Source organism: Salvia hispanica, chromosome 5 (genome assembly GCF_023119035.1).
Source record: "Salvia hispanica cultivar TCC Black 2014 chromosome 5, UniMelb_Shisp_WGS_1.0, whole genome shotgun sequence".
Classification (NCBI taxonomy): Eukaryota; Viridiplantae; Streptophyta; class Magnoliopsida; order Lamiales; family Lamiaceae; genus Salvia; species Salvia hispanica.
Genome location: NC_062969.1, coordinates 4973872 through 4999205, shown reverse-complemented (window position 1 = coordinate 4999205; position 25334 = coordinate 4973872). Strand labels below are relative to the sequence as shown.

The 25334-nt window shown below is 38.3% G+C and overlaps 4 protein-coding genes and 1 long non-coding RNA gene across 5 annotated transcripts; 1 reads left to right on the top strand and 4 right to left on the bottom strand.

Moving 5' to 3' along the window:
* Positions 1–1293: 1293 nt before the first annotated feature.
* On the bottom strand, positions 1294–5425 carry LOC125189267 (protein FAR1-RELATED SEQUENCE 5-like). Its single transcript, XM_048086559.1, has 2 exons — positions 5203–5425; positions 1294–3494 (listed from the first exon to the last, which is right to left on the bottom strand). The coding sequence occupies exons 1-2, from the start codon at positions 5423–5425 to the stop codon at positions 1294–1296; spliced, it is 2424 nt and encodes an 807-aa protein (XP_047942516.1).
* Positions 5426–11950: 6525 nt separating this feature from the next.
* Positions 11951–13029, top strand: LOC125191173 (protein C2-DOMAIN ABA-RELATED 7-like). Its single transcript, XM_048088663.1, has 2 exons — positions 11951–12515; positions 12588–13029. Exons 1-2 carry the CDS (start codon positions 12132–12134, stop codon positions 12885–12887), a joined length of 684 nt encoding a protein of 227 aa, XP_047944620.1. The 5' UTR covers positions 11951–12131; the 3' UTR covers positions 12888–13029.
* A 96-nt stretch (positions 13030–13125) lies between these two features.
* On the bottom strand, positions 13126–13847 carry LOC125186241 (kirola-like). Its single transcript, XM_048082593.1, has 2 exons — positions 13618–13847; positions 13126–13534 (listed from the first exon to the last, which is right to left on the bottom strand). Exons 1-2 carry the CDS (start codon positions 13808–13810, stop codon positions 13263–13265), a joined length of 465 nt encoding a protein of 154 aa, XP_047938550.1. The 5' UTR covers positions 13811–13847; the 3' UTR covers positions 13126–13262.
* A 1424-nt stretch (positions 13848–15271) lies between these two features.
* LOC125186240 lies at positions 15272–17797 on the bottom strand. Its single transcript, XM_048082592.1, has 7 exons — positions 17332–17797; positions 16694–16935; positions 16470–16592; positions 16179–16295; positions 15914–16099; positions 15687–15828; positions 15272–15554 (listed from the first exon to the last, which is right to left on the bottom strand). Exons 1-7 carry the CDS (start codon positions 17729–17731, stop codon positions 15400–15402), a joined length of 1365 nt encoding a protein of 454 aa, XP_047938549.1. The 5' UTR covers positions 17732–17797; the 3' UTR covers positions 15272–15399.
* Positions 17798–21086: 3289 nt separating this feature from the next.
* Positions 21087–21956, bottom strand: LOC125191371. The gene is made up of 2 exons (XR_007171090.1): positions 21401–21956; positions 21087–21255 (listed from the first exon to the last, which is right to left on the bottom strand). It is a non-coding gene; the product is annotated as an uncharacterized LOC125191371 (long non-coding RNA).
* Between the last annotated feature and the right edge of the window lie 3378 nt (positions 21957–25334).

Below are 25334 nucleotides of genomic sequence, written 5' to 3'. Positions count from 1 at the left end.
TTAGTGTTACTGACGTGGCAGGGGAGAGAATGGCTGGCCTATTGCCGGCCTATGGCTGGCCTAAGTACCAGTGCGGATGCTCTAACGTGTGTCGTAGTTAATAAATGTAGTAAAAGCTTGAAAAGGCAAAATTCATAAAATCTGGTTAATCTGTAATTTTAAAAGTAGGAGTAATAAACCAGAATTTACCTTTTGTGTTGATCTGTAATTTAACAACAGTAAAACCTAAAAAGGCAAAATTCATCTTATCTGGAGCCTCTCTCCCTTTCCTCTGCCTCTCTCTCTCCCCATATCGGAGGGGGTCAGCTAAGCCATAAGTTAATCCACCATATAATACACTAATGAAAATTAGACATGTGGAACCTATTTTTAATATTAAATAAAAGACTAAAAACATAAGTTCTCATAATGCATCATATGCTACACCAATATTAATTAGACACTTGGACGATCTTTAATAATGACTAAAAAGGATTAAAACTAAAACTAATACACCTTATGCTATTAATTAGACACAAAAGGATACGCTGACTGTCATTTTGTAGACATTTTGTTGAGCTTCTTGACATTGCTAATTGGGAAGAATTATCAAAGTGTTAGAAGCAGTATGTATGAAGATGAGCTGCCTACCATTGGAATCTTAATCAGTTTGTATCATAGCTTATCGAATCTCGATAGCTCCCATTTTGTGCTAAGCAGATTTTGCTCAATCCAGCCACTTCATTTGAAGAACAATACAAAAGGCTCAAACTTGATATCACCGATTTTCAGCCTGCTACATATTTCAATTGTGCAAACAAGTTTTGTCATTGTGGCAATTCATTTCAAAGTATAATATTAGCAGCTCAAACAAGAATTTTTATCAGCATCATGAGCAAATATTAGCAGTTCAAACAGATTTGCCAAACAACTAACTGAACTACTAACTCAACTCCATCCATTCAATAATAAAACCAAAATCATGCTATTTGATCTGTAGAAAGAAAGCAGGTCGAGATCAAGAAAAAATCATTTATCAGAAATCATTTTGATCAATGCTAACTAAAAGTACAAGGTCACGATTACCAAAATGTTCATATCAACACAATAACAATAGTTAAAACAATAGAATAAATGAGTCAAAACTCCCAGAATGCAACTCTTAAATTAAAAATGAAACTCCCACAAAAATCTTAATCAAAACTTAATACAAGTTAACCATGAATGACTGTCAAACAATCAAATAACACCAAAATTATGATGGCAGGCTTGCTCTTCATTGATGGCAGGCTTGCAGCATTGCTTAGACTAAAATTATGATGTACTTTGAGGATCAAAAGCACTGTATGTCACGTTCCAGTAGTCATCATTAATGAGTGTAGTCTCTTCGGATTCCTGCATAGAAGAAGCATGTTGCGAACCACTCTTTGTTGCTTTTGGCTTTGGTTTTCGTTTTCTACTAATAGCTTGTTCCAAAGCATTTTTCGGCCTCTTACTCGAATGGTATGTAACTCTCCCTTTAGGTTTCAAGCCTTTAATTTGACTTTCATTGGTTTCATCATCAACTGCAACATCTCCGTCCTTTGCCTCAATTGGTACAGTATTTGCCTTCCCTATCATTCCATCCTCACTATTTTCCATTTTCAAGAGACAATCTAAAGCAGAAGTATAGCTATCTTCACTCTCAGCTGCTTTTATTGCCACACGCATGAAAGAGTTACATAACTCTTTATACCGCTGCTTCTTTCTTGTTTTTTCATCAACAATGCCAACTCCTACATCACAAACTCTTGATGTTCCACCCTTAGCATGTTTGGTCCATCGCTTTAAGATATATTCATCGGGTATTTGAACAACATTCATAAATGTTAAGATTCTTAGAGTATGTGAGCATAAAATACCCGAGAATTCAAACTTCCTACAGCTGCAAAAAATGGAACCTTCGATGGAATCATATGTGACTATATATTCATTAGTCCGATGAATTGGCCTGACCTTATATATCACAGAAGTTCCAAGTTGACTCTCACCTTCAATCTTGCTTTCAATTGCCTTCCTCAACTCCTCACTAAACAATGCAAATATCTTATGTGTATATACGGCAGCCGCATGCTTCAGAATTTCCAATGGAAATGTCATAACAGGTGAACTTTGAGCATTCTTGAAATCTTCTGCCGACTCTTTCTCACGGCGATCATCTATCAACCTTTGAAAATGATGGAACACCTCGACAATATTGTTTTTATAATTTACATAATGCTTAACAACAGCATTCATGCACTCACTTCGTTGTGTAGAAACCATATCAGCACAAAATGTGTTTCTTCCGTAAACTAAAGCCCATTTTTCTCTTAGAGAAAACATTCTCTTCAACCATTGATTATCTTGCAGGTTGTATTTCTCCAACATTCCATTCCATGCATCAAGGAATTCTGATTCTTCTTCGAAGTCGTACACACAACGACTAAAATCAGCTGCAAAGGTATTCTTGAAACTCGCAAAAACATTGGAAAGATGAATTGCTGCATTCTGAAAAATGTGCCAAACACACAAGCGATGGTAAGTTGATGGCCACTTGGAAGCTAAAGCAGCGCTCATTGCTTGATCTTGATCCGTTAAAATGGTTTTTGGTCTCTTTCCCATCATAGCATCTTCAAACGCATCAACCAACCATTCAAAGGTTTCAATTGTTTCGTCGTATAATAATGCTGCACCGAACACAGTTGTTTGTTTATGATGATTTACACCGACGAACAAAGCAATTGGTCTGCCATCTCGATGTTTTCTGTATGTCGTATCGAAACAAACAACATCACCAAAATGACCAAAATCTTGTATCATTCTACCATCGGTCCAAAATATATTGGTAATTAGATCTTCCACATCCAATTGAATAGCATAGTAAAAATGTGGATCTTCACTTGTCATCCTTTGTAAATATTGCAAAACACCTCCACTATCTCCTTGTTTAATCTCCAAAGTCCTCTTAGTTCTCAAATAGTTCTTCAAATCAATATGATTAAAACCAAGATGTTGTATTCCGCCAGCTTCCTTTGCCATTACATCTATTATTTTCTTTGGAGCCAACCCACAACTCTGAGCAGCATCAACTTGTGTTTGCTGAGTATTAGACATTTGTCTAAAACATCTAAACATGTAAGACTTTTCCGGATCACACAAATCATGGTTGTGTTCCTCGACAAACTTTACAATCTGAAACTTTCCAGTGTACCTACGATTGATTTTCATCAAAGCCTTACATCCACATCTAATTTCAGGACGAGGATTCTTAATTGTAACACATCTATTGTTTGTTGCTCTATAACCTTCCCTACAACAGCAGAAACTAATGTCCAAGATGTTGCCCGTAATTCGATCTCTATGAGCAGATAGTTTTCGAGTTCCGAAACCTGTTACCTTAGCATATTTCATATAGAAATCATATGCCTCAACTTCTGTTTCAAACTCCATCCCTATCTTAGGAATGTGGTCTTCTAATACATTGTCATCCATATCTGCAAAAGAAAAAAAAATCGTATATTCAATATCTATTTCTTTTACTCCATGCCAATCCTGTTACAACTCAAATAAAGTAAATAATTACTGTACTCCGTATTATATTATGAGTTGCTCCCCTGTGATAGTTTTATTAATTAACTTCAAAGATTTTTAGCAAAATCCATATATTAAGACAAAAGAACTAGTCTAAAATTGTTTTATTCAAAGTGATAAACATTACTTGAAAGTGATTACCTTTTGACATCGACATAAAGCAGCAGAAGATTGCAGCGGCAGATAAAAATTTTGTTTCTTGAGTGAAAAGATGAAAGGGTTTTCCTAATACGTAAATATATTCAATATGTAAAGGCTAGGTTTTAGTTTTAATCCTTTTTAGTCATTATTAAAGATCGTCCAAGTGTCTAATTAATATTGGTGTAGCATATGATGCATTATGAGAACTTATATTTTTAGTCTTTTATTTAATATTAAAAATAGGTTCCACATGTCTAATTTTCATTAGTGTATTATATGGTGGATTAACTTATGGCTTAGCTGATCCCCTCCGCTTGCCACTATGCCAGCTCATTCCTTTTTATTTTGAGATTGCTAGATTTCCGGTTCTGAGATTCTGTTTTCTAATTATATTTCAAAACTTTCAAAGTTACGTGGGGTTGAATGCGACGTCTCAGAATAATAAAAATACACCATGTTTACATTAAAGTTGCACAAAAGATTAAAGATCATTTCCCTTATTGCAAGGACATTCTTTAATCCGAAATTCGCATTACACTTTTAAAACTGTCAATAATTCTTTAACCAAAATTCCTGTACTGTTTTGATTTCTCAAGGACTTCCATGCTCATTTAGTTTGATTTTTTAAACTACCACTTCTCTCCAAACAATTTTCATACACAGTGGGCATTGTAGTACTTTTCATAGTTGAGCGAGTGAGATTACAGACTTAATACTATTATTTGAATTGCTACGATCATGTTATGAACAAATCAATCTATAACGTACTGACAAGAGAAAAAAATCACGATGTTTGACATAATGCGAGATGCATATAAAATAATCCATAAATTAGACCAAACGTTGTAATTGTGTATATAGTGTACACGCACAGTTATATATATAATGCAAAGTTGACACTTTTCAAAGCTAGTTTCTACAGTATATTCTATATGCATTTGAGACTCGAGAGTACGTGGAATAAAAAAGGAAAATGGGTGGAAAGTCAATATGGCCGACTTTCACTTAAAATAATGTCCACCACCACATATTGTCCCTTTGCCTTTGGTTTCTATTCCAACTGATATTGGATGGGACATATCGTTTTAAAATCATTTGTATTGTCACGTGCCAAGAGTTATAAGGGCATCCACTATAGGGGCGGCGCGCCGGCCGCCCCGGAGGCGGCTTAGCCGCGGCGGTCTATAGGGGAGGACGCGTCCGCCCCGGGGGCGGACGAAAATGTTGGGGCGGAAGGGCCATCGCCCCGAAGTCGGCGAGGACGGGCCGGAGGAGAGAGAAGCGCGGCGGCGGCAGCGCCTATCTATTGCGCGGCAAAACCGCCGCGGCGGTCACCGGCTGTGCCTTTTTTTTTTTTTAATTTGAATTTGTAATTACTTTTTTTGGCTTATTTAAATACCCCACCAATTTGTTTTTCACTCCACACCCATTTTCACTCCACCCCCAATTTCACAACCCTAAATTTTATACCAAATGCACGGGAGAGACGAAGATTCACCCGGCACGGAAGAATCGGGATACGGATACTATCCTTCTTCCCAGCCATCTCAGCTGTGGGGATCGAGTCCCACCCCCCGGGGATCGAGTCCCAGTCCCCCTCCATTCCAGTCGTGGTCACCGACATCCCCGCCGTGGCAACAAAGCCAATATCGGGGTAAATCTTCTCATCAGAGGAATTTGGGTCGTTCGGCATTTGGAGATTATCGACCCACTATGGACTCGCCCAACCATCCGCGGCCGGATACCCCTTCTCACTCTTTCCAGCGCACCCAGACTCCTTTGTCTGATTTCGATAGGTTCACACTGGAGCAGATGATGGGGCTGATGAGTCCGGGCCTACCGGAGACCCCGCCGACGAGATCTTCCGGCGACGGCGGTGGTGGGAGAGGCGGCGGCAACGGTGGTGGTGGGAGGGGCGGCGGCAACGGCGGTGGGGGGAGGGCTGGCGGCGACGGCGGTGGGGGGAGAGGCGGCGGCGACGGCGGTGGGGGGCGAGGCGGCGGCGACGGCGACGGGGATGGCAGCGGCAGCGAGTCGGCGGTAACAAGTCGGGGCGGGCACTACACCAAAGACGAGTCGATTGTTGTGGCGAGGGCATGGGATGCCGTCACATCAGACCCCTGTGTTGGCACCGATCAGACCGAGATTGGCTTTTGGAAGCGCGTTTTGTTGACCTACAATGAGTTCAAGCCGAGAGGCGCCAAACCGCGTGACGCGGAACAGATCCGGAAAAAGTTTGGGAGGATTCTGACACCCACCAGGAAGTTCGCGGGCATCTACGGCAACAACCTTATCAACGCTGAGAGTGGCCGCAACGAAGCCGACGTGAAGGCTCTGTCTGTGTCCCAATACAACGCGCTATATAAGCCTAAGTTCACCCAGTGGGAGGAGTTTCTCGTTCTCGAGAACTGCCCGAAATTCAAGTCCATCTGTGCAGAGGAGACTGAAGGTCACGGGGCGAAGCGCAATAGACGCAACAGAGCCGGGAACTACAGCAGCAGCAGCGGCGGACACTCAATCGACCTCAACGACGCCCAAACGGAGGAGCCCTCTGATACACACACTAGGCGTTCACGCCCTCCGGGGCAGAAGGCCAGTATCCGCAGCGCCCGAATGTCTGCAGGTTCCTCCCGCTACTCGGCGCCCGGGTCTGGATCGCGCAGCAGGCGCCTTCTGGAGCTCAGTCCGTGGACCATGGGGCCCATGTGGTCTTGAATAGGAACCTGAATGTGCAGTTGATGAAACAACTGCAAGATAACTGCCGTTTCTACGAGTCGGCCACCGACCCCATCACCAAGGCGATATACTATGAGCTCATGTGTAGGATCAGAGAGGATCTGGGGCTGACTGGTCCAGGGGCGCCGCCGGGGGGAGTGGGCGACGAAGAAGAGGCAGAGGATTCCGACTCCGCCACCGAGTAGATGGTGGCGGTGTTTTTATTTGCTTTTATATGTTTTTTTTTTATAAAATGTTCGTTGTGTAATTTTCCGGTATCCATTAATACAACGAATATTTGGTCTCATCGCACTTTTTAATTTTATTATTATCTCGTTTTCTAATTATTTTTAGTCCGATAATTTTAATTGTAATTGAATTAAAATATACAACAAATCAAATAAAGTGAAATTTGTTCACCAAAAAGTGTCCACTATTGCTGCGGACACTTTTTTTTGTAGCTGTGGACAAATAAAAAGTGGCTATGGACAAAAAAAAAAGTTGTCCACCGAAAAGTGTCCAACTACAGTGGATGCTCTAAGAGAATTCATCATCCTGATGTGATTAGAGAGGTGGTTTGAAATATGGGCATAGGATTACGACATGTTAATATTTTCATTGAGCTATAATTAGAGCAGTAATACATCTATAGAAAATAATGAGCAGAGAGAGTGTTCAAAGAGTTACCACTTGCCACCAATGCAAGTTCCACAAAAAGGGGTTTTATGTTGGATAGTTTCATTGGAGCAAAAAATGTTCTAAAGATAAACAATGGTAGTGGTTTGTATATTTGTATTAAGTTGAATAGCTTGGGCCTCGCACTCAGCTTGCAACATTCCGATTCGGAGAAGCCCAATTTTAGCAAGTGGCATGCGCAAAGAGATGATCCATTAACAGCTCACACTTTACTGAACATACACACGGTCACCTATTTAAGAAATGAATTAACTTTACTATTTCAGTCTCATAGCTTTTTAATTAAATATCTAATAAATTATTTATCTGTATTCCTATGCTTACACGACTCTATCTTTACCAAATGTAGCCCATTATTAAAAATTGACCCCATAATCCTCAATGTCAAATAGAGATGAAAGAATAACGTAGCTCTATTTGTTTGTTATGCTATTCTTTTCTCAGTAATTTTCCCTACTATATTGAACGTAGATCTATCACGCCAAAGCAGAAGAAAAGAGTGATTGTACGGTTAAATAGATTTAGAGGTTTTAAAGTTTTCTGCCTCAAGCGGCTGTTGTTTACGAAATACTGATATTTATCTGGATTGAGTTAGTATTTTATTTTCTCTAAGAGATCTTAAATTGGGGCTAAGAGCATTCACAATGGAGGACCAATGGGAGGGACTTCCCCATCGGCCCTCATCGCCCCATCATTGTGGTAAAGGGGCCGCCGTGCGCCCCCTCCCTCTCTCCCCCATATGGCCGATGTATCAGCCCTAGCTGTTGAGAAGGGCCTTCCGATCGGCCCTCCATTGTGGAGGAAGGGCCGCCGGTCGGCCCTCTCACCTAATTTTTTATTTTTTTTATTCCATTTCTTCCACTATAAATACAACCTCTCATTCTTCACTTCTCCACACCAACATCTATATTCTCTCTATTTGAATACATTTTCTCTCTCTATTACATTTAATCAACGTCTTCCGGTAGCGATTCCGACGACGAAGTCATAAACCGAGTGGGGCAGCGCGTGCTTGCAAGGGCAGCCCAACGTCAGGAAGAAGTGAACTGGGAGGCGATTCCAAGGCCAATCCATCGCCGTCAATCGGTCGACCGTGACCACACTGAGGCTCACAACCGACTCTACGCGGATTACTTTGTCGAGGACCCACGGTGGGGCCCAGCGGTTTTCCGTCGGCGTTTCAGAATGCGGCGCGAGCTATTCCTGCGCATCGTTAACGGGTTGTCGGCGCGTTACTGGGACTTCCAACAGCGTTGGGACGCCGCCGGAAAGCCTGGATTGTCACCTCTGCAGAAGTGCATGACTGCAATTAGGCAGATGACATACGGAGGATGCGCAGACATGTTCGATGAATATCTTCACGTCGCCGACACAACTGGTCGCGATTGTCTGAAGATGTTTTGTAAAGGCGTGATTGAGACTTTCGGCCCCACCTATCTGCGGAAGCCGACCGCACAAGATTGTCAGTTCCTGCTTGATTTGCACTGGAGGGTGCACGGCTTCCCGGGTATGTTGGGAAGTATAGATTGTATGCATTGGCAGTGGAAGAACTGTCCGACCGCTTGGAAAGGCCAATTTACGAGCGGGTTCAAGGGCACACACCCAACCATCATTCTGGAAGCCGTTGCCGATCAACGCCTATGGATTTGGCATGCCTACTTTGGTGTGGTCGGGTCGAACAACGACCTAAATGTCCTGCAGTCCTCGCCTTTGTTCAACGACCAGTGCCAAGGAATAGGCCCCTTGGTTGACTTCACCGCGAACGGCAACCAGCATCAGATGGGGTATTACTTGGCGGACGGCATATACCCAAGTTGGCCCGTTTTCGTGAAGACGATTAGTTGTCCAACTGAGGAGAAAAGGAGTTATTTTGCCCAACGGCAAGAGGCGGCGCGAAAGGATGTGGAGCGGGCTTTCGGTGTGCTCCAATCGCGTTTTGCATTGATCTAAGGTCCGACGCGATTCTTCTACAAGGGTGATATCACCGATATCATCTACGCGGCTATCGTATTGCATAACATGATAGTGGAGAGTGAAGATGGAGATGTCGCCGACGTCCCCGTCGAACACATTGCAGGCTTCAGCCACGGGGTGGCTAGAGAGTCCCACCGGCAGGGTGTCCCTCACGGATACGCCGAGCGTCTTCGGGCATTTGTTGATATACGCCAAAAAGAGGCCCACAATCGTCTACAACACGATATGATTGAAGAAATTTGGGGATAGAGGGGTAGGCACTGATGCTTTATTTTTATTTTTAGTTTTATGTAAAATTTGCTTCTCGTTGTATTCTATTTTCCAATTTTGAAATACAACGAAGATTTGCGTATTAATATTTTTTGTTCTTATATATTTAATTTGATAACATATTAAATGTAGAAGTGCTAAAAAATTTAAATGAAATGGTGATGATGTGGAAATGAAATGGAATAGGAAGGTCCTATGGGATGACCCTTCTATTGCAAAGAGATAGACCCTTTGGACAAATACTGATATGGAATGGAAGAATCCTATTGAAGGACCCTTCCATTGTGAATGCTCTAAGTACAAGGATCTCATGGATCCACAATTATTATGTCATATATACACAGGTATTTGTTTTAAATTAATTGGTGAGCAATGATTCTCAAAAGACAAATCACTTTTTAATTCAACAACTTGATTCCTATTTGTGGGAAAGATGCGATGTTTTAGGATCTAAATTCTTAATCGGATGATTAAAAAAAGAGTGGTGAATTGAAAAATTAGTGAGAGAATGAGATAGAGATGTGAGACTGAGAAAAAGGGACATATGCCAAAAACACAAGGCTATTTATTAATGGTGTCGAGGTGGGGCCCAGTCAGTAAATAAATCAAGGCTTGCGTGGGTTGGTTGTTCCAAGCGGCGTCGTATCGTACTTCTTCACCCTTTCCCAAAATCCAGCCGATCCTCATCTCAACACCGACCGCGCATTGCAATCCTATCCTAACCCTAATTGCATCTTTTCCGTATAAATCCCCCTCTCTCTTCTCTCCATCATCATAATCCAGAATTCTCTGTATAGAATTCCAGTTTTCCTTTGGCTCCATCGCTAATAATCTCGAATTTTCTCTTCATTGTGAATGGTGGAAATCCCCTCTTTGTCGTTAATGGTCGTCCCTTCTTCATCCAGAAGGGGGATTTCTGTTTCTTTCTGCTTCGGATCCTGCAAGGAGGGCTGGTATTACCGCTGCCTCGGCGTCGACCCGTGAATTCCTTGCTTTTTGGTCCCCCCTTCGCGAAATTCGTTTTTGTCAAGGATTTTCGTCTCTTCTCTTTTTCTCGGATTCTCATTCCTCCTTTTTTTCCCATTGAAATTGAAAATAAATAAATAAATAAAATGTTGCTTCAGAAGCAGAAGAAGAACCAGGTGGCGAAGGGCAATCGGTTTCTGATCAGCGTGACGGTGCTGGGGAGCGCTGGGCCGATCCGGTTCGTGGTTAGCGAGGATGAGCTCGTTGGCACCGTGATCGACACTGCTTTGAAATCGTATGCGCGTGAGGGCAGGCTCCCTGTGCTCGGATCCAATCTCGATCATTTCACCCTCTACTGCCCAATCTCCGGAACCGAAGGTATATTGTTACCGTTAATTACGTAATTAAGGGCAAAATCGAATGTTAATTGGTGATTAATTGAATGTTTTGGGCGCAGCTTTGGGTCCGTGGGCGGCGATTGGATCAGCCGGCGTGAGAAACTTCGTGCTGTGCAAGAAGCCGCAGACGGATGAAATGAAGAGCGCGCCGCGGCGGAAGGCCGGCGGAGGCGGGATTTGGAAGTCCTGGTTCACCAAATGTCGAAGCCACAAGATATCTTCTCACTAGAATGAGGATTTGGAGTTTTTTTTTAATTTATTTTTTCAATAATGTAAACACCTTGGAGGTCATGAATAAAGTTGTTTTCTTCGTTAAGTGAAAGTGTGAAACTCATTGCCAATTGTTATTGTTTCGTTTCGTATATTTAAAACTTTTATGTGCAGCTAATTGTTTTTAAGTGTTTATGAACAAACTTAAAAGGTTTTGACTCTCACACAATTCAACATAGGAAATAAGTAGGTACCTCTTTATGATATTTGAGTCCCCACAACCAACGTCCAACGCAAATGTTTGAGTTCCCTTGATCAACAAGTTCAAGGTTTATTCAAGGTTCAAGTTATGGTACAATGTTGCTTACTTGCTCAAAAAAAAAAAAAAAAAAAAAAAAAGTTCAAGGTTTATTCATTTCTTTAATTATTTAAACTCACTTGTTAGCGACTTCCAGTGAGTAAAGCAGTGGATTTTCAATCATGTTAAAAAAAGCTGAATCTTGAAATTCTCAATTCTAAACAGATTCGTTATATCGTATTTGTTTGAGCTTTGAGGTATAATGTTTGTTAATTGGGAGAACGAAATTGGTGGGAAAACGTAAGAAAGTTGAAGTAGATGATGCTGTTCTTGATCACTTTCCCTTGCCTTGGCGACATCGATCTCTCACTACCACAAAGGCAATCACCTGAACTTAGTTGAAAAAGTGGAAGAGGGTCAAGATGAAGAAGAAGCTTGGAGGAGGAAGTCAAGGATAAAGTAGTTGTGAGAAGGCAATATATGGAGCTTTATGTGGCCGAAAAAAGTGTACTACTACTTTGGCTCAACAAATTTGCTTATATTCATCGTGATCATGTTGAAGTCATATTTATTATTGTATTGAAATTGGATTTTGTATTACTCCATCTTTCCATTAGTATAAATAGAATTGTATCAACCAACCCTATACTACTTTTAGGATATGAAATGAATGAATAGATGATGGATGGTGGAAAACAGAAGCAATGGCCAAAAAACAATGGTTGGGGAGAAAATGGTGGGAACAAATGCATGTATATAATAAAAGGATGGAGGTGGGAATGGAAGGATGAGTTAGAGTTAGAATAAAGTGGATAGGAGAAAGAGGTAAAAAAAAAAATACTAATTGATAGGCGTAATGTATAGAATAGGTAATGGTCAATGGCCGGTGGTATAGGTTCTCCTTGAATATCTGCAGTCAGCTTGAGCAGCTCTGTGTCTATCCCTTCAAACTCTCCCACACTTGTTTCGAGATCAAGGAGAAGCGAAGGAAGGAAGGAGGAAAATCAGGATCAACCAAGGGTGAGGGCAGCAGCGTCGTTGGAGCCAAGCTCATGGATGTGCTAGGACTAATCCGCATCAGGATGCGCCGTGGGATCGATCTGGCTGTGCGCGACACCCTCAGCAGCGACCCCTACTGCATCGTCTCTTGCTCCAACCAGAAGGTCAAGACCAAGGTTGTGAGGGGCAACTGCAACCCTGTGTGGAATGAGGAGCTCACTATCTACATCAAGGATTTCGATTCTCCCATAATGCTGGTATATATGCTTATTACTACATACTATTACATATAATTTCGTTATCTGATCTAAAATGTGTGTTTTATGCAGTCTGTGTACGACAAGGACACGTTCACGGTGGATGACAGCATGGGGAGCGCGCAGATAGACATCGATCCGCTGATAAAATGCCTGAAGCTGGGGCTGCAGAGCCTGCCGGAAGGGACGAAAGTGGAGAGGGTGCAGCCGACGAAGGAGAACTGCCTGGTTGAGGATAGCTTCATTGTGTGGACCAAAGGAGGGAAGATGACACAAGACATGCTCCTCAAACTCAATGATGTTGAATCCGGACAAGTCCAACTCCAGATTGAATGGATTGAGATTCCTGGCTGCAAAGGCCTCCATGTCTAATCCAAATCACATCTACCTCACTATCTATTTTAATTCTCTCATATATCATTTCCAATTTGTACTTATATTGTTTCTGTTATTAGAACTGGCTTCATTTTGCTTAGTTGCTTTTTTTGGTATAATATCATCAAGCTTATCAATATTTGATTGTCGTTTATAACAAAAATCAAATTGAATACTTTAAATTAATTATATGCTGGACAGATTCAGATAGCTATATAGTATATGATACAAAGAATTGCACACAACATGATAGTTTATTTATATATAAGCAGGATACAAACCGGCATACAACATAGAGAGTTGATGAGAGTTTAATTATATGAGCAGGCACACGTAGATAGTTAAATCGAAAATGATAGTAGTAGGTTTTAATCAAGCAGGGGTGATATGGTGAGTCTCGATATCTTTGGTGACGCGAAGGCAGAAGTCCATGAGTGAGTGAGGATCAGCAACATCCTTGTTGAGCTTCTGGTACTCGAGAGTCCACGTCACGAGGTTGTCTTCCCCTTTGGTGTCGACGTGGACTATCAGTTTCATCACCTTGAACTGCTCCATCAAGTCTCCTTCTATCACATTGAACGTCACTGACTTCTTCTCCTCATCTATTGCTTCGATTATCTCCTTCGCCACCCTCTCTTTCCCATCTGCGCATCACATCCATATCATATGTATGTATTATCACCAAAACAAAACAAACAAACTACATAAGAGTCAGAGATATATATACCAAGGAAGTAGCTCCAGCAGATGACCGATCCCACGCTGCCCCATTGGCCTTGATGGAGTTCACATGCTTTGACCTTATCGGGACACATGCCCGATATCTTATGTGGTTTCTCTCTGAATAGTTGGTGGAACACATCTCCATCAGATTTTATGCAAACCTGAGATACCAACTTCTCGCAAACCTCATGAGCCATTCTTTCTATCTCGATCGGATATGATGAGTTCGTATGCACATCCCCGGCCTCTTCATATAGGCGCAGCGTGATTCTATCCTCACATTCTTTACTATATTTTGCTAATCTTCATGTTGAAGCTGTCGGCCTTACTCTCATTTTACTATATTTCTTGCATTATAGTAGTGTTGGAATATAATTAAAGTACTCCAATATAGAAATAATACAAGAAAGTTTAATAAGTATAAAATGGAATAAAATCAGTTAATGATAATTACATCCATCCATATCCTCCTTTCTTGGCCCATGAATTCACGTTGCATTTATATTTTCTTAGTTGTGTCCATCATAGTTGATATTCAAAAAAGAGCAAATTCCCTGTCATAATTATAGCGGCGAATTTCTAATTTGAAGAGGTCTACGTATGGACTATGATAAAGCTTCCTAGCTTTGTGAGAGACGCATGAGCCTCATGCATCTTTCACTTGAATTAATCAGAATCCACAAGAAACAAATGAAAGATGCATGTGTCTCATGTGATTCATTAAAGTGAAAGACGCATGAGGCTCACGCGTCTCTCACAAAGTGAAATTTTAAAGAACTTCCTAATCTGAAAACTCTATATACCGTGGATTTCTCCAAAATTACAAATTCGCCTAAATATATCTCACCTACAATTAAAGAGGTAGTTCTTATTCAACAATTAATTGGATGATAGTTTTTTGTGCAGTATTAATCAGTCATTGGATGACTAAAAGTTGAAATTCTGCATTTTTTGATTTCCAGGTGGAGCTGAGTGAGTTGTGACGGATCGATTGAAGAATCATATTCCAAACTTAATTAATTGTGAGACTCTCAAGGATGTACATATTCAGTGGTCAGGCTGAAATCATTTTTATACTAATTTGGGAATAATATTGTATACTAAAATATTTCGAAAGAATAGACATCTCGGAAATGAATGAACTAACAGCATTAGATTATAAATTTACGTTTGAAAAAATATTGTGGAAAAGTTGTGGTATATGTACTTCTTTTATTATGATTATAATTACAAGAAATTAATGCAGCTTAAATAATTTATCTTGGAATAAATATTAAGGGGTTTCAACAATTTAGTACCATTTGTGGAAAAAGTTGTGGTGTAGAATCCAAATAACTAATTAAATACTACTATTACTACTAGGAGTATCTCTTTTAAAACCTAAGTCTTCATCCTAATCAACTTATATAACTAAAGCCCAATTAAAAATTAATGAGTCCATAACTCTCCAAGCTCATTAGATTGGTCCAAAATGCATTTAAGTTCTATATTATGCTTTCACATCCGAGAATGAAACCGAAACTAGCAAAAACTAACACATTAGTAAAAAAATTTATTTTCTATTATTAGTTTGATTAAATAACTATTATTACTTTAATAAATGAGATCGGAACAAGGTTTTATTTATCATATAATAAAATAATAATTTATATCATAAGTAAAACATGAAAGGTAAAATTGAAACTGAAAACCAAAAGAAAAATTACAATCCTAGGAGCCATTATTGATTTATTTCATGTTGCAAGAGGATTTATTGCAAGTGGCAGCCATAACAACTCATGCATACTCACTTGTTTACCAAATCAGATGGATTTTTTGTACCCCTCACAACTGAAGACTTGAAATTGTTCTTGTTATCTGAAATAAATCCATTCTCATCGCTACGTTCTTGCAACGAGGAGTGTGGCATTGCTCCCATTATCTGCACTGTTAGACTCCCACCTACAAGAAATAACACTCCTCAATTTGATTTCTGGTATAATGCAAAAAAAGCATTGGTATTTGACTATTTTCACATTGATTATCAATCTGGACAAAAAAAAGTATGCAAGGAGGAAAAGGAGTGGGGTCTACCAAGAACCAGAGCAGCTCCAATCCATCCACTCACTCCCCATCTCTCACCAAGTAAGAACCAAGCGAATCCAGCGCCCCATACAGGTTCCAGCCCATATATGATCGCAGTTTCTGTAGCCGAAACATCACGCATCGCTGTCATCTGCATAGTGCCATATATTTATTCGCTTGCCAACAGTTGAATAATCCCATAAGGTAAGGGCAACACAAGAATGAAGAAACCATACCTCCACCCATAAGCACAAGCTTGTTGAAAAAATCCCAGTATACAATGCAGGTATCCAAGGGAACGACGAAATCCAGTCTAAAACTATTGCCGGTGTCCAAGAAAATGGATTTGATGCATTGATATCTCCAGCAAACCATCCTTCAGTGAAGTACCAAAGGGTTGATAGAAAGGCAACAACGCATATCTATATAGTTTCATTAGCTAAACTTCCATGACAACCATGAAGATTAAAAAACAGGAAAAATAAAGAGCTATGACCTCACCTCATATCCTAGGAGTGGTAAAAGATTTTCTCGTTCTGTGCTTCTTGAAATATGTTCAGTTCTTAGCATATGAATCCCAAAAGACACAGCACTTAAAAAGTTCAACAAGTCTCCAATCTGTAAACAAGTACAGCAAATTAGACGAGAGATATTTCGTGTGCACACATATGGACTCTGAATGGATTAAGCAAGGCAATTCAAGGAAACACAATGTATCTGAATAAAAATTTAATCCAGAGCCATACTGAAGAACAATCTATCATGGTAATCATCAGTATGGTAGACACTTACGCATGGAGGTGACCCACTGGATTCCAGCATTGCAACTCCAATGATCGATGCCAGAGCTCCAAACCATGTATATATAGGTATCTTAGATCCTAGAATGCCATCAATCAAAGGCACAACAATTACCTGAACATCACAAAAATCAGGAGAAGCTAAAACACTCAGTACTCCCATTTGACAATGCCTTGTTAGTTGTTAGCAACATTCAAAATCTTGAGAGTTCTCACAGTGAACATGGCAAGAAATGATGCTCGTCCAGCATCAGATGTGAGAAGTCCAAGGGCTTGCAAGATGTACCCTAAGCTGACCCAAAATCCCAACTCCAATCCTGCTTTACGAGTATGAGAATCATTCCTAGCTTGGAACACGAACGGAATGAACGGAATGGCAGCCACAGCAAACCGCACAACTGTGAAAGCCTCAGGGTCGATAATAGCTTCAACTTCCTTAACAACTGGAATGTTACTAGCTGCAATGAAATGGTTACACTAAGTATCCCTTTTATTGCCATAACCTACAATTTTCAATTCAGGCATTTCACTTTGACACCATTTGCTAATTGCTATGTTGGCAATGGCAGTTTATCAAACTCATCCAACATGTTTAAACTATAAATTTGCACACCAATTTCAACTCACCAGTTTACTTGTAAGGCTATCTCAATTAACAAAGTAGGTTCAAATTAACGTTACTGTTTAGATTCAGCATCAATGTTCTTAATATGTAACCTTTCCCTTTCTTTTTTCACACTAGTCAACGCATACGCCATTTGAAAACCCGATCAACAAACTAGACTTTTATCTCTAAATAAAAACTAAAAATTGCTACAATCACAACAACAAAAATCTCAAATTCAGAACGTTACCGTAAATAATGGTGATGCAATTGAGCAAAATGATGCTCCTCACTTTCTTCGATGCGAAGAATATCCTCCGCCACAATGCTCGCTTTCCAAACACCGGTTTGAAACTCAACCTTCTACCGTCAAATCCGCTCCTGTTCAATGGAGAATCGAACGACTTAACATTTTCCGGATCAGCGTCAACGACTACCACTTCTACTGATTTCCCTCTCAATCTGTTTCTCCCATTACTGGAGCCGTTATTGACAGAAGAGCAGCATGAAGAGGATGATTCGAAATTCGGAGACCAAGGGATAGCAAGGTGGCGGTTATTGCAATAGATTGGGAAAATCGTGGAAGATTGAAGAGAAGTTGGTGCGGCGGAGCTGAACGGCCGCTGGTGCCATGGCGACGGCGTAGCCATTGGTTGGGGGAGCTATCAGCATAGGACAGTTGTGAGTAAGATTTCATTTACCACGGATTCTCTACAGTGCCCTACACTACGGTAGTAGCAATTAAAAATTAAGAAAAACGAACCACCTACTTTTTAACCTTACCTATCCTCAACGTGTTGACTTTGTGGAATTGTTTGACTCTACGAATTTCATATCAAATTAATCCCGCAATCAAATACTAGTATTACAAAAACTCCCTACTATTTCAAACGTTTATCATAAAATGTATACATGCATTTCACCATAAAGTATTACAAAAACGCTACAACGTTTACTTCTGATAAATCCCTTCAGTCTCAACACTTTATTCTAAAATGTATACATGTATTTTAGACGACTCACGATTCACAACAACGCCAAAAAAATATAAATTTAAACAACTGAATTGACACATGAATAATATTTGACTAAATTAAAGTACAAGTGCTAAAAAAATAATCTCTCCATTAATAGAGACACTTCTTTAATGTGTTAAATGAATGGTGAAAAAAGTAAGAGAGATGAAAAAAAATAAAGTAAAAGAGAGAATTATTTTTTGCTAAAATTAAAAATGACTTAATTAACTAACTTCCCAAAATAAAAAAAAGTGACTCTATTAACATGGAACATAGGGAGTATTGTCTAATTGGGAATCCAATTAGCCCATTTAGGTTGGCGGGTTAAATATGCTACGTCGACTTATAGTAAAATTCTACTTAAGGTTTTAATTTTTTTTGGGTTGTATTCCAATTTTTTTTTCTTTCAATTCGATTGCGCCGTATCTTGTTTAAGACAAACACTTTGTCATTCTTTGTTGTCTTCACATTGTTGTCCACACTAATGGTGATCGGTGCTGCTCCAGTCCCGAAAATCACTGCGCCCCCCTTCCCAATCCCCGCTCTATCTCACTCTCTTTCACATGTCATTAAACAAAAGTAAGAAGAGTATGATTGAATTGGTCAAACGCAAAGTGGTAATGCCTGAGGCTAAAGATCTCGTATTCGAGATCACTGTTGCACGAGGTCTCAAATTTAAGATCATTGTGGCAGGATCTTTAAATTTGAGCATTAAAAAAATATATGAAGTGAGTCAAAAATAAGGAGCTAATGTGGGGACGAAGAATGTAAGAAGGGGCAGAGTGCAAGGGCATAATAGGTATTTTCTTTATCTTTTTCATTTTATTAAAAAAGAGACATGTACTATATATATACATTTCAAAACTCGTGTTTCTTGAGATGGCAAATATATTTAAGTTGATATAAAAGATAGTACTCGTATGATGCAAATTAACCAACCACCAACCATGTTTAGTGCTAATATGAAATGGGTAGGTGTTGGTGCTTGAGCTTCATCTCTCATTAATTGCAACTTCATCATGATCACTCATTTGTGTTGTGCGTCATTCTCCCTTCATACTTGCATAACCAAATCATATACGATCAACAGCTTTCAAGTTTCAACATTAAAATTTACTATTATAATACACCATATTCATTTTTTAGCTAGCCAAACATTCATATATTTGTTTACAATTTTCGAGCTTCAACACAGAATCTTTGCCTTGAAACCATCGCTTATGGACTATGGTCTTATGGATTTGGTAGAACTAAGAAGCTTCCAATTTCAAGGAAGTTGTAATTTCAATACTCCTACTTCTTTTTAAGATCCCACCTACAGATAATCAACACTCCTTTTAGAAAAGGTGAAGGCACACCAAATAATCTGAAATGGAGTACTAGTTGATTGTGTTCTTCCTTATTTTTTAACAGTAACTAATAATTAATTAAAACTTCATTTATGTTATCAATCTTTTATTATTTTTAACAAAATAAATAAATAATCAGATTGAACAAATAATTTGTTCATGATCATGGAACTGATTTTTATCGAATTCTGAGCGGTAACGTGTGGAACTTAAATGGCCTTTTAATGCCTGCATAGCTGGATTGCTCTAAACGAGTTTGAATAAAATAGGACAAATAAATGAATGTGTAATTAATTGATGTTCGGTTGCAGAATTTTTAAATCTCGTGGATGCGTGAGTGAGAGACATTGAAGCATTTAAGTCAACAAAAATATATTGGGACTTCTAGGAATAATCAATCCTCTATAATTCAATGTTTCTATTACATTATCTTGCAAATTCACCCTCAATTTTCTTTCAAATTCTTCTATTCGTAATGTGGGATTGTGGCTGATCATGTGCTGTATAATAAACTAGCATACAACTTAAAAGGGGCTAAGTCCCTAATGAATTGAATTTTTTAATATTTTTCTATTAACTGTTTTAAAAATTTATCCAAAGTATAAATTATTATACAAAAGCCCCTATTAATAATTTAAATTACTTAAAATATACTTGTAGAGAAAATTTTGAAAATATAGCCCCTACTAATATCATTTTCTGTGGCCACCATTATAAATACGTATACAGTACACAAAACCACATTCTTATTACTTATTGCACTAGATCTTTATATAATAAATTTGTTTTAATAATTTCTCATACTTTAATTGATACAATTAGGTCCTTTTTTAAACATAATCAAATACCATATCCAACCATACATCAAATTTCATTTTTGGTGTAGAAATTAACTCCTCTTGCAAACTCAAACCCATTTCAAATATAGATGTGTACTACATCCACTGCAAAAGTAAAATTAATTTTTGATATTACATGCACTCAAAAATTGTTAGTTTATAAGTTGCCAAATTCTCCATGTCTGTCAATTTTTTTAAGAAAATTTTTATAGGTTGTTAGTTTGATTAAGATTAACATCTTCCGGAATTCTGGTAAACATGACCATAAAAATATTTATGCGAACCGGTGATGTCTTACTAGATAACGGATTAGTTGTATCAATTAAATTAGGCGATCCAATAAGATTGGTCATTAAGATGAGTACTAATTAAAACAAATTTTTCAAAAATATATATACAGGGACCTATGTGTGTATGTATTTTGGCAGAATTTAGAAGCTTGATCTTTCCTAGAGAAATTATTGATTCCAAATGTAATCAGTAGACAATAATGAGGTATACGCAGATTTACAGAGAGCGTGTGCAGGTAACACTGTCGCACCTAATAGTTAATGTATAATCAGTAGTTAGCCTTAGCCCCCTAAAAGTTTCACAGATACCTTAATTTCCTAGCTTTTCTTGTCTCTTGATGACATGAAATCAACATTTCCTTAGATGCTACGCTTTATATATCTATGCACACACAAATTTTTAAAAAATTATCAAACCTATAGTTGAAATTTATAGTGTATAGATCGATCGGTTCTTCCGCGAGAATTTTAAGCAGCAGAAGCAAAACAATAGAATACTAAAAAAGTTGAGTAGATGAAGAGGAGTAATTGCAGCAATTAATATAGCAGCACAAATGTTAAAAATAATAAATAAAATAAAAACTCCAAAAGGAAGAAAACATCAAATGCAGGTAGGCTTGTAGGCTTGTTTCTTCCTCCTTTTTTTTTCGTCAGACCTCATTTAACAATCGCTGAGAAAGCTAAAAAAGGAGGTTGCTATAATTAAGTCTAATTCAGAAGGAAGAAAAGAACAAAAAGAGAAATGGCAGAAATAAATCTCCCCTCTTCTTCTTTTTTTTTTTTCCAAAAAAATAAATAAAAATCTCTAGCTAGAAGTTAACTAACCACAGTAGATAGAGCTTAGTTGTGGAGAGGATTAGGCCCTGTGTGTATTAGTCTCTTGTCTTCTTCATACAGTGGCTGTGGACCTCTTGCATGGTGGTGTGAAGGGCCATGAAACCGCGCTTTTCTCGCCGGAGACCACCGTGAGCGGCTGATCCCGGCTTCCGCCGACGATGATACGCAAAGTTGTGAGAGTATCAAGAGGAAGAAGCTTATTGAAAATACTACAATTCTTGCTCTACAATGGATCCTCCTAATTTCAGCTGACATTTTGTATAGATGTGGAATGAGAAGGTGAGGTGAGAAGAGAAGAGACAGAATGGGATATTCTAATAAACCCTATGCATAAATTAAAAGGAGAGAGAGAGGTGATGACTCCTTATCTTATGGGTTTAGTAACATGATCTTGACCCTTGAATCCTGGAACCTTCTTATGCACATCTTGGATTCTTGTTTAGTAATAATAGTTTGGGGTTTATGGTAGTAAAGTAGAGAAAGAATTAATGGGTTTGGTTTGGAAGTTTGGATGTGGAATGGTGGTGGTATTGTGGAAATATGTGTTAACGTGGACTCTTGTTTTGTGGTTGGTTGGAGAAACTTAGACGCTCCAGTATTAATAGCCGCTGTCTGCGGATCATATATGTTTAAATTAATTATATTTATATTTTTCTCAAATTTATCAAAATGTATTAATTTACTATAGTATGTATGTATAGTTGGCTTTGTGTGATGTGATTTTTTAAGTTCGTAATTACTACTAATTATAGAGAGAATTTATTTTCAATTCTTCCATATGTTCACCACATCCCACCGGCCGTGTGTGTATTTTAGCTTTCTGTCCATATCGACTTTTAAGTTGACTTTCAATCTAAACCCTTATGATGCAATGTAATTCATTAATGCTGATCTTTCTCTCAAATTTTCAACTATGCAGTCAAAGAGTTTGAACTGAGACAACGTTACTGTTGCAATTTGATAATCTTTGAATTAAACTATGTGCCAAAAAATATTGTTTGTTAGTTTGACCGAATTAAAGCGTATATTTAATAATGCGGGACATAGATAGGTAATTACACATTGGCGGGCCTTGATACTTGGTAGGCCCAAAAATGTCATTTATGTATCGACTAGGTCCTTTGACTTTCTTTGGTCAACAAATTGATCTCTTTTATATAGACTATAGTTGTATTTTAAATGTACACGAACGTCACGTTTGTGCTATGCATATATTAATATATTTTACGTTTGTGCTATGCATATATTAATATATTTTATGTTTGTGCTATGCATATATTAATATATTTTAAAAATGTTAATTTTAAATTTTAAATTAATTAAATAAAATTAGAATTAATATTAACAATGAACAATATGAGTAATAATTTTAATTAGATGAAAATCAAAAGGCTATACAAATCAACGATGAAGCATAATAAATTCAAAATAAATTACATAATATAATATTTAAATATTAAATCAGGAATCAGTACTATACAATCTGATGTGTAACTCAAATGTCTCTACTGTAGTCTATATGTTGTATAATACTTATTTTATTTAAAGATCCAATCTTAAATGTCTCTTTTGTTGTCTATTAAGTTAGTTTTTTTTTACCTGATCCTTACTAGAAGATTATCTACATTATGCGACAATTCATCAAGATCAGCCAGAAAACAGCCGTTAAGAATTGCCTGAACAAAAGAAGTCACGTTATAAACTTCACAGTAACATAACTTACATCAAATAATTATTAAAAAGTAATAAAGATTCACATTAGAAGATATCTCTAGGTAAAAAGGAGATGACATATGACAGTTACACAATCAATAATATGAAGATCACATGTAGTGTAACAGCCCGACATTTCTAGGGTATAATAAATACGACGACTGTTAACTAGGCGAACTTAAGGCGACAAGAATGTAGACTAGGGTTTCATTTAAAGAGATTTGACCAAGTGTTTAATGAAGATCAAGGCAATAAGTCAACGGCTTTAAATACGAAAAACAAGATTTGATAGCTAACATAGGCTGAGCTCAAAAGTCAAAGGTTTAATGTAGCTCCAACAAAACGCAATAATTCACCATATTCTAATTCGAAGAACTAAGTTCAAACTAACCAAAGGTAATAAGTTTCAAAATATTCAGCGGAAGCATTCCAAGAGAAAGCGAAACCATGTATGAGGACACGACTACACTCAAAATCCCAACCATCCATTTTATTCGAATCAACCATCTCAACACCACCGACCGCCCATCGCCGCTCAACCTGCACATAGGGAAAACACATGCAGGGCTGAGTATTTTAAACATACTCAGTGGACTCATGCCAAAACATTTTATAGTTATGCCACCCTTACCATAGTGAACTCGAGGTTTTGCATTTATTTAAAGATAAGCATCGAGTATCACAAAATATATCATGGACTGGCCAGTCAAATAATACCTCCCATTTTCTCATCAATCAACAATTCATATGGTGCGACGAAGTGTGGCCACACTTTCGCCCACGAGATCGGCCGACTAGCAAGGACGGCTCCCGATCTCCAGTGTACACTAGCCTGATAGGGTTTGCGATCCTACTTAGACCCGAATTCGTTTATATAGCCCTATAGCCTAATGGAGCGCACTCACAATCTAGGCATCAGACACACACAATATCCAAAATAATTCATAGGCATGGCATAACAGTTTAATCCACCCTTATTGCTCCACTTTCATATATTTGCAACATAAGAGAGAGTTTAAGAATAAAGCCCACCTCGATTTCCTTCGAGTTCAAAAACGCACTTCTTCTTGTTATCACACCGGGAACGCGAACTATCACCTTTAGTTCATATATTTCAAATAAGTCTCAATCATGGATCAAAATCATGCATGTTCTCACGTTTCCCTTTCCCATCGATTATTTTCAATATCACCATTCAAAATCAAAGTACGATTATCATATCGTTTTTATTCACACAACAACTCTAGATTTAACATCAAATCGTGTCACGCATGAGTGTTTCCCACACACAACACACGCACACACACACAACACACACACGTCTACCGAGGCATGCACACACACACACGGTCACACACCCACACATGCATCCAAATTCACCGATTAATTTCCCCTTCACTCGTTCTAAATGCATGTGGACTCAAGAACACCGATTGATCGGTAGAAGAAGAGAAGATCAAAAAATAAAAATACCTTTTCAATAGAACAATCGGTAGAAAACAAGTAGGATCTTGATTCTTCAACGAATTCTCGAATTTCAGCTTCAATTCTTCTCCAAAAGATGTAGAATTAATGGAGAAAGTAGAAGAAAAATTTGAGAGAGAGTGGGGAGAGAGATCGGCGAGAGTGAGGGAGAGAGGGGCGGTTTTTGTGTGTTGCTAGGGTTTAGGTCTTCTCTCTTATTTATAGAGTGCAAGATATATTCCAATAATTAAATAAATCAAGATTTGGAGAAGATTTGGTGGAAGAAGTGGCGTTAAAATGGTTGAGGAAAAAGGGGATTTCGAATTTTAGGCTATTTAATTAGCATATGATTTAATTTGAATATTTCACGGAGTAGAATAAAATATCACGGATCAAGAAAATAATAATAGTCTCCCCAAAAATATGGTAGTAGGCGTGAATTTCAAATTCCTACTCCAAGGAATTAATTAAAATCCTAATTTAAATAGGATATGGCAAGATCTTCTTAGATTTGGCAAGATATGCTAGGATATTTGAATTTATTTATGGAAGAGAATAAACAAGGGATCAAATAATATAACAATAAAAACCCTTCTCCCATGAGGTAGGAGATTTCGAAAATCACCCTTGAGATAATATAGGGTTTCGAAAATTTCATCATTAAATAAGGAATATTTGGACTTTGGATTTAATTTGGATAATTATCCCAAGCAATAATTAAATCCAAGAAAAATAGGATTTCTTT

Coding starts and splice junctions, on each gene's coding strand:
- LOC125189267 (XM_048086559.1), bottom strand. CDS start 5,425: ATGCCGAACGACCCAAATTCCTCTGATGAGAAGATTTACCCCGATATT. Junction 3,495..5,202: donor TCGTCTCTCCCGTGCATTTG/GTATAAAATTTA, acceptor TTTCTTTTGCAG/ATATGGATGACAATGTATTA.
- LOC125191173 (XM_048088663.1), top strand. CDS start 12,132: ATGGTCAATGGCCGGTGGTATAGGTTCTCCTTGAATATCTGCAGTCAG. Junction 12,516..12,587: donor TCGATTCTCCCATAATGCTG/GTATATATGCTT, acceptor TGTTTTATGCAG/TCTGTGTACGACAAGGACAC.
- LOC125186241 (XM_048082593.1), bottom strand. CDS start 13,810: ATGGCTCATGAGGTTTGCGAGAAGTTGGTATCTCAGGTTTGCATAAAA. Junction 13,535..13,617: donor CTGCTGGAGCTACTTCCTTG/GTATATATATCT, acceptor TGTGATGCGCAG/ATGGGAAAGAGAGGGTGGCG.
- LOC125186240 (XM_048082592.1), bottom strand. CDS start 17,731: ATGGCTACGCCGTCGCCATGGCACCAGCGGCCGTTCAGCTCCGCCGCA. Junction 16,936..17,331: donor TTGCATCACCATTATTTACG/GTAACGTTCTGA, acceptor ATTTCATTGCAG/CTAGTAACATTCCAGTTGTT. Junction 15,555..15,686: donor TGGAGCTGCTCTGGTTCTTG/GTAGACCCCACT, acceptor TATTTCTTGTAG/GTGGGAGTCTAACAGTGCAG.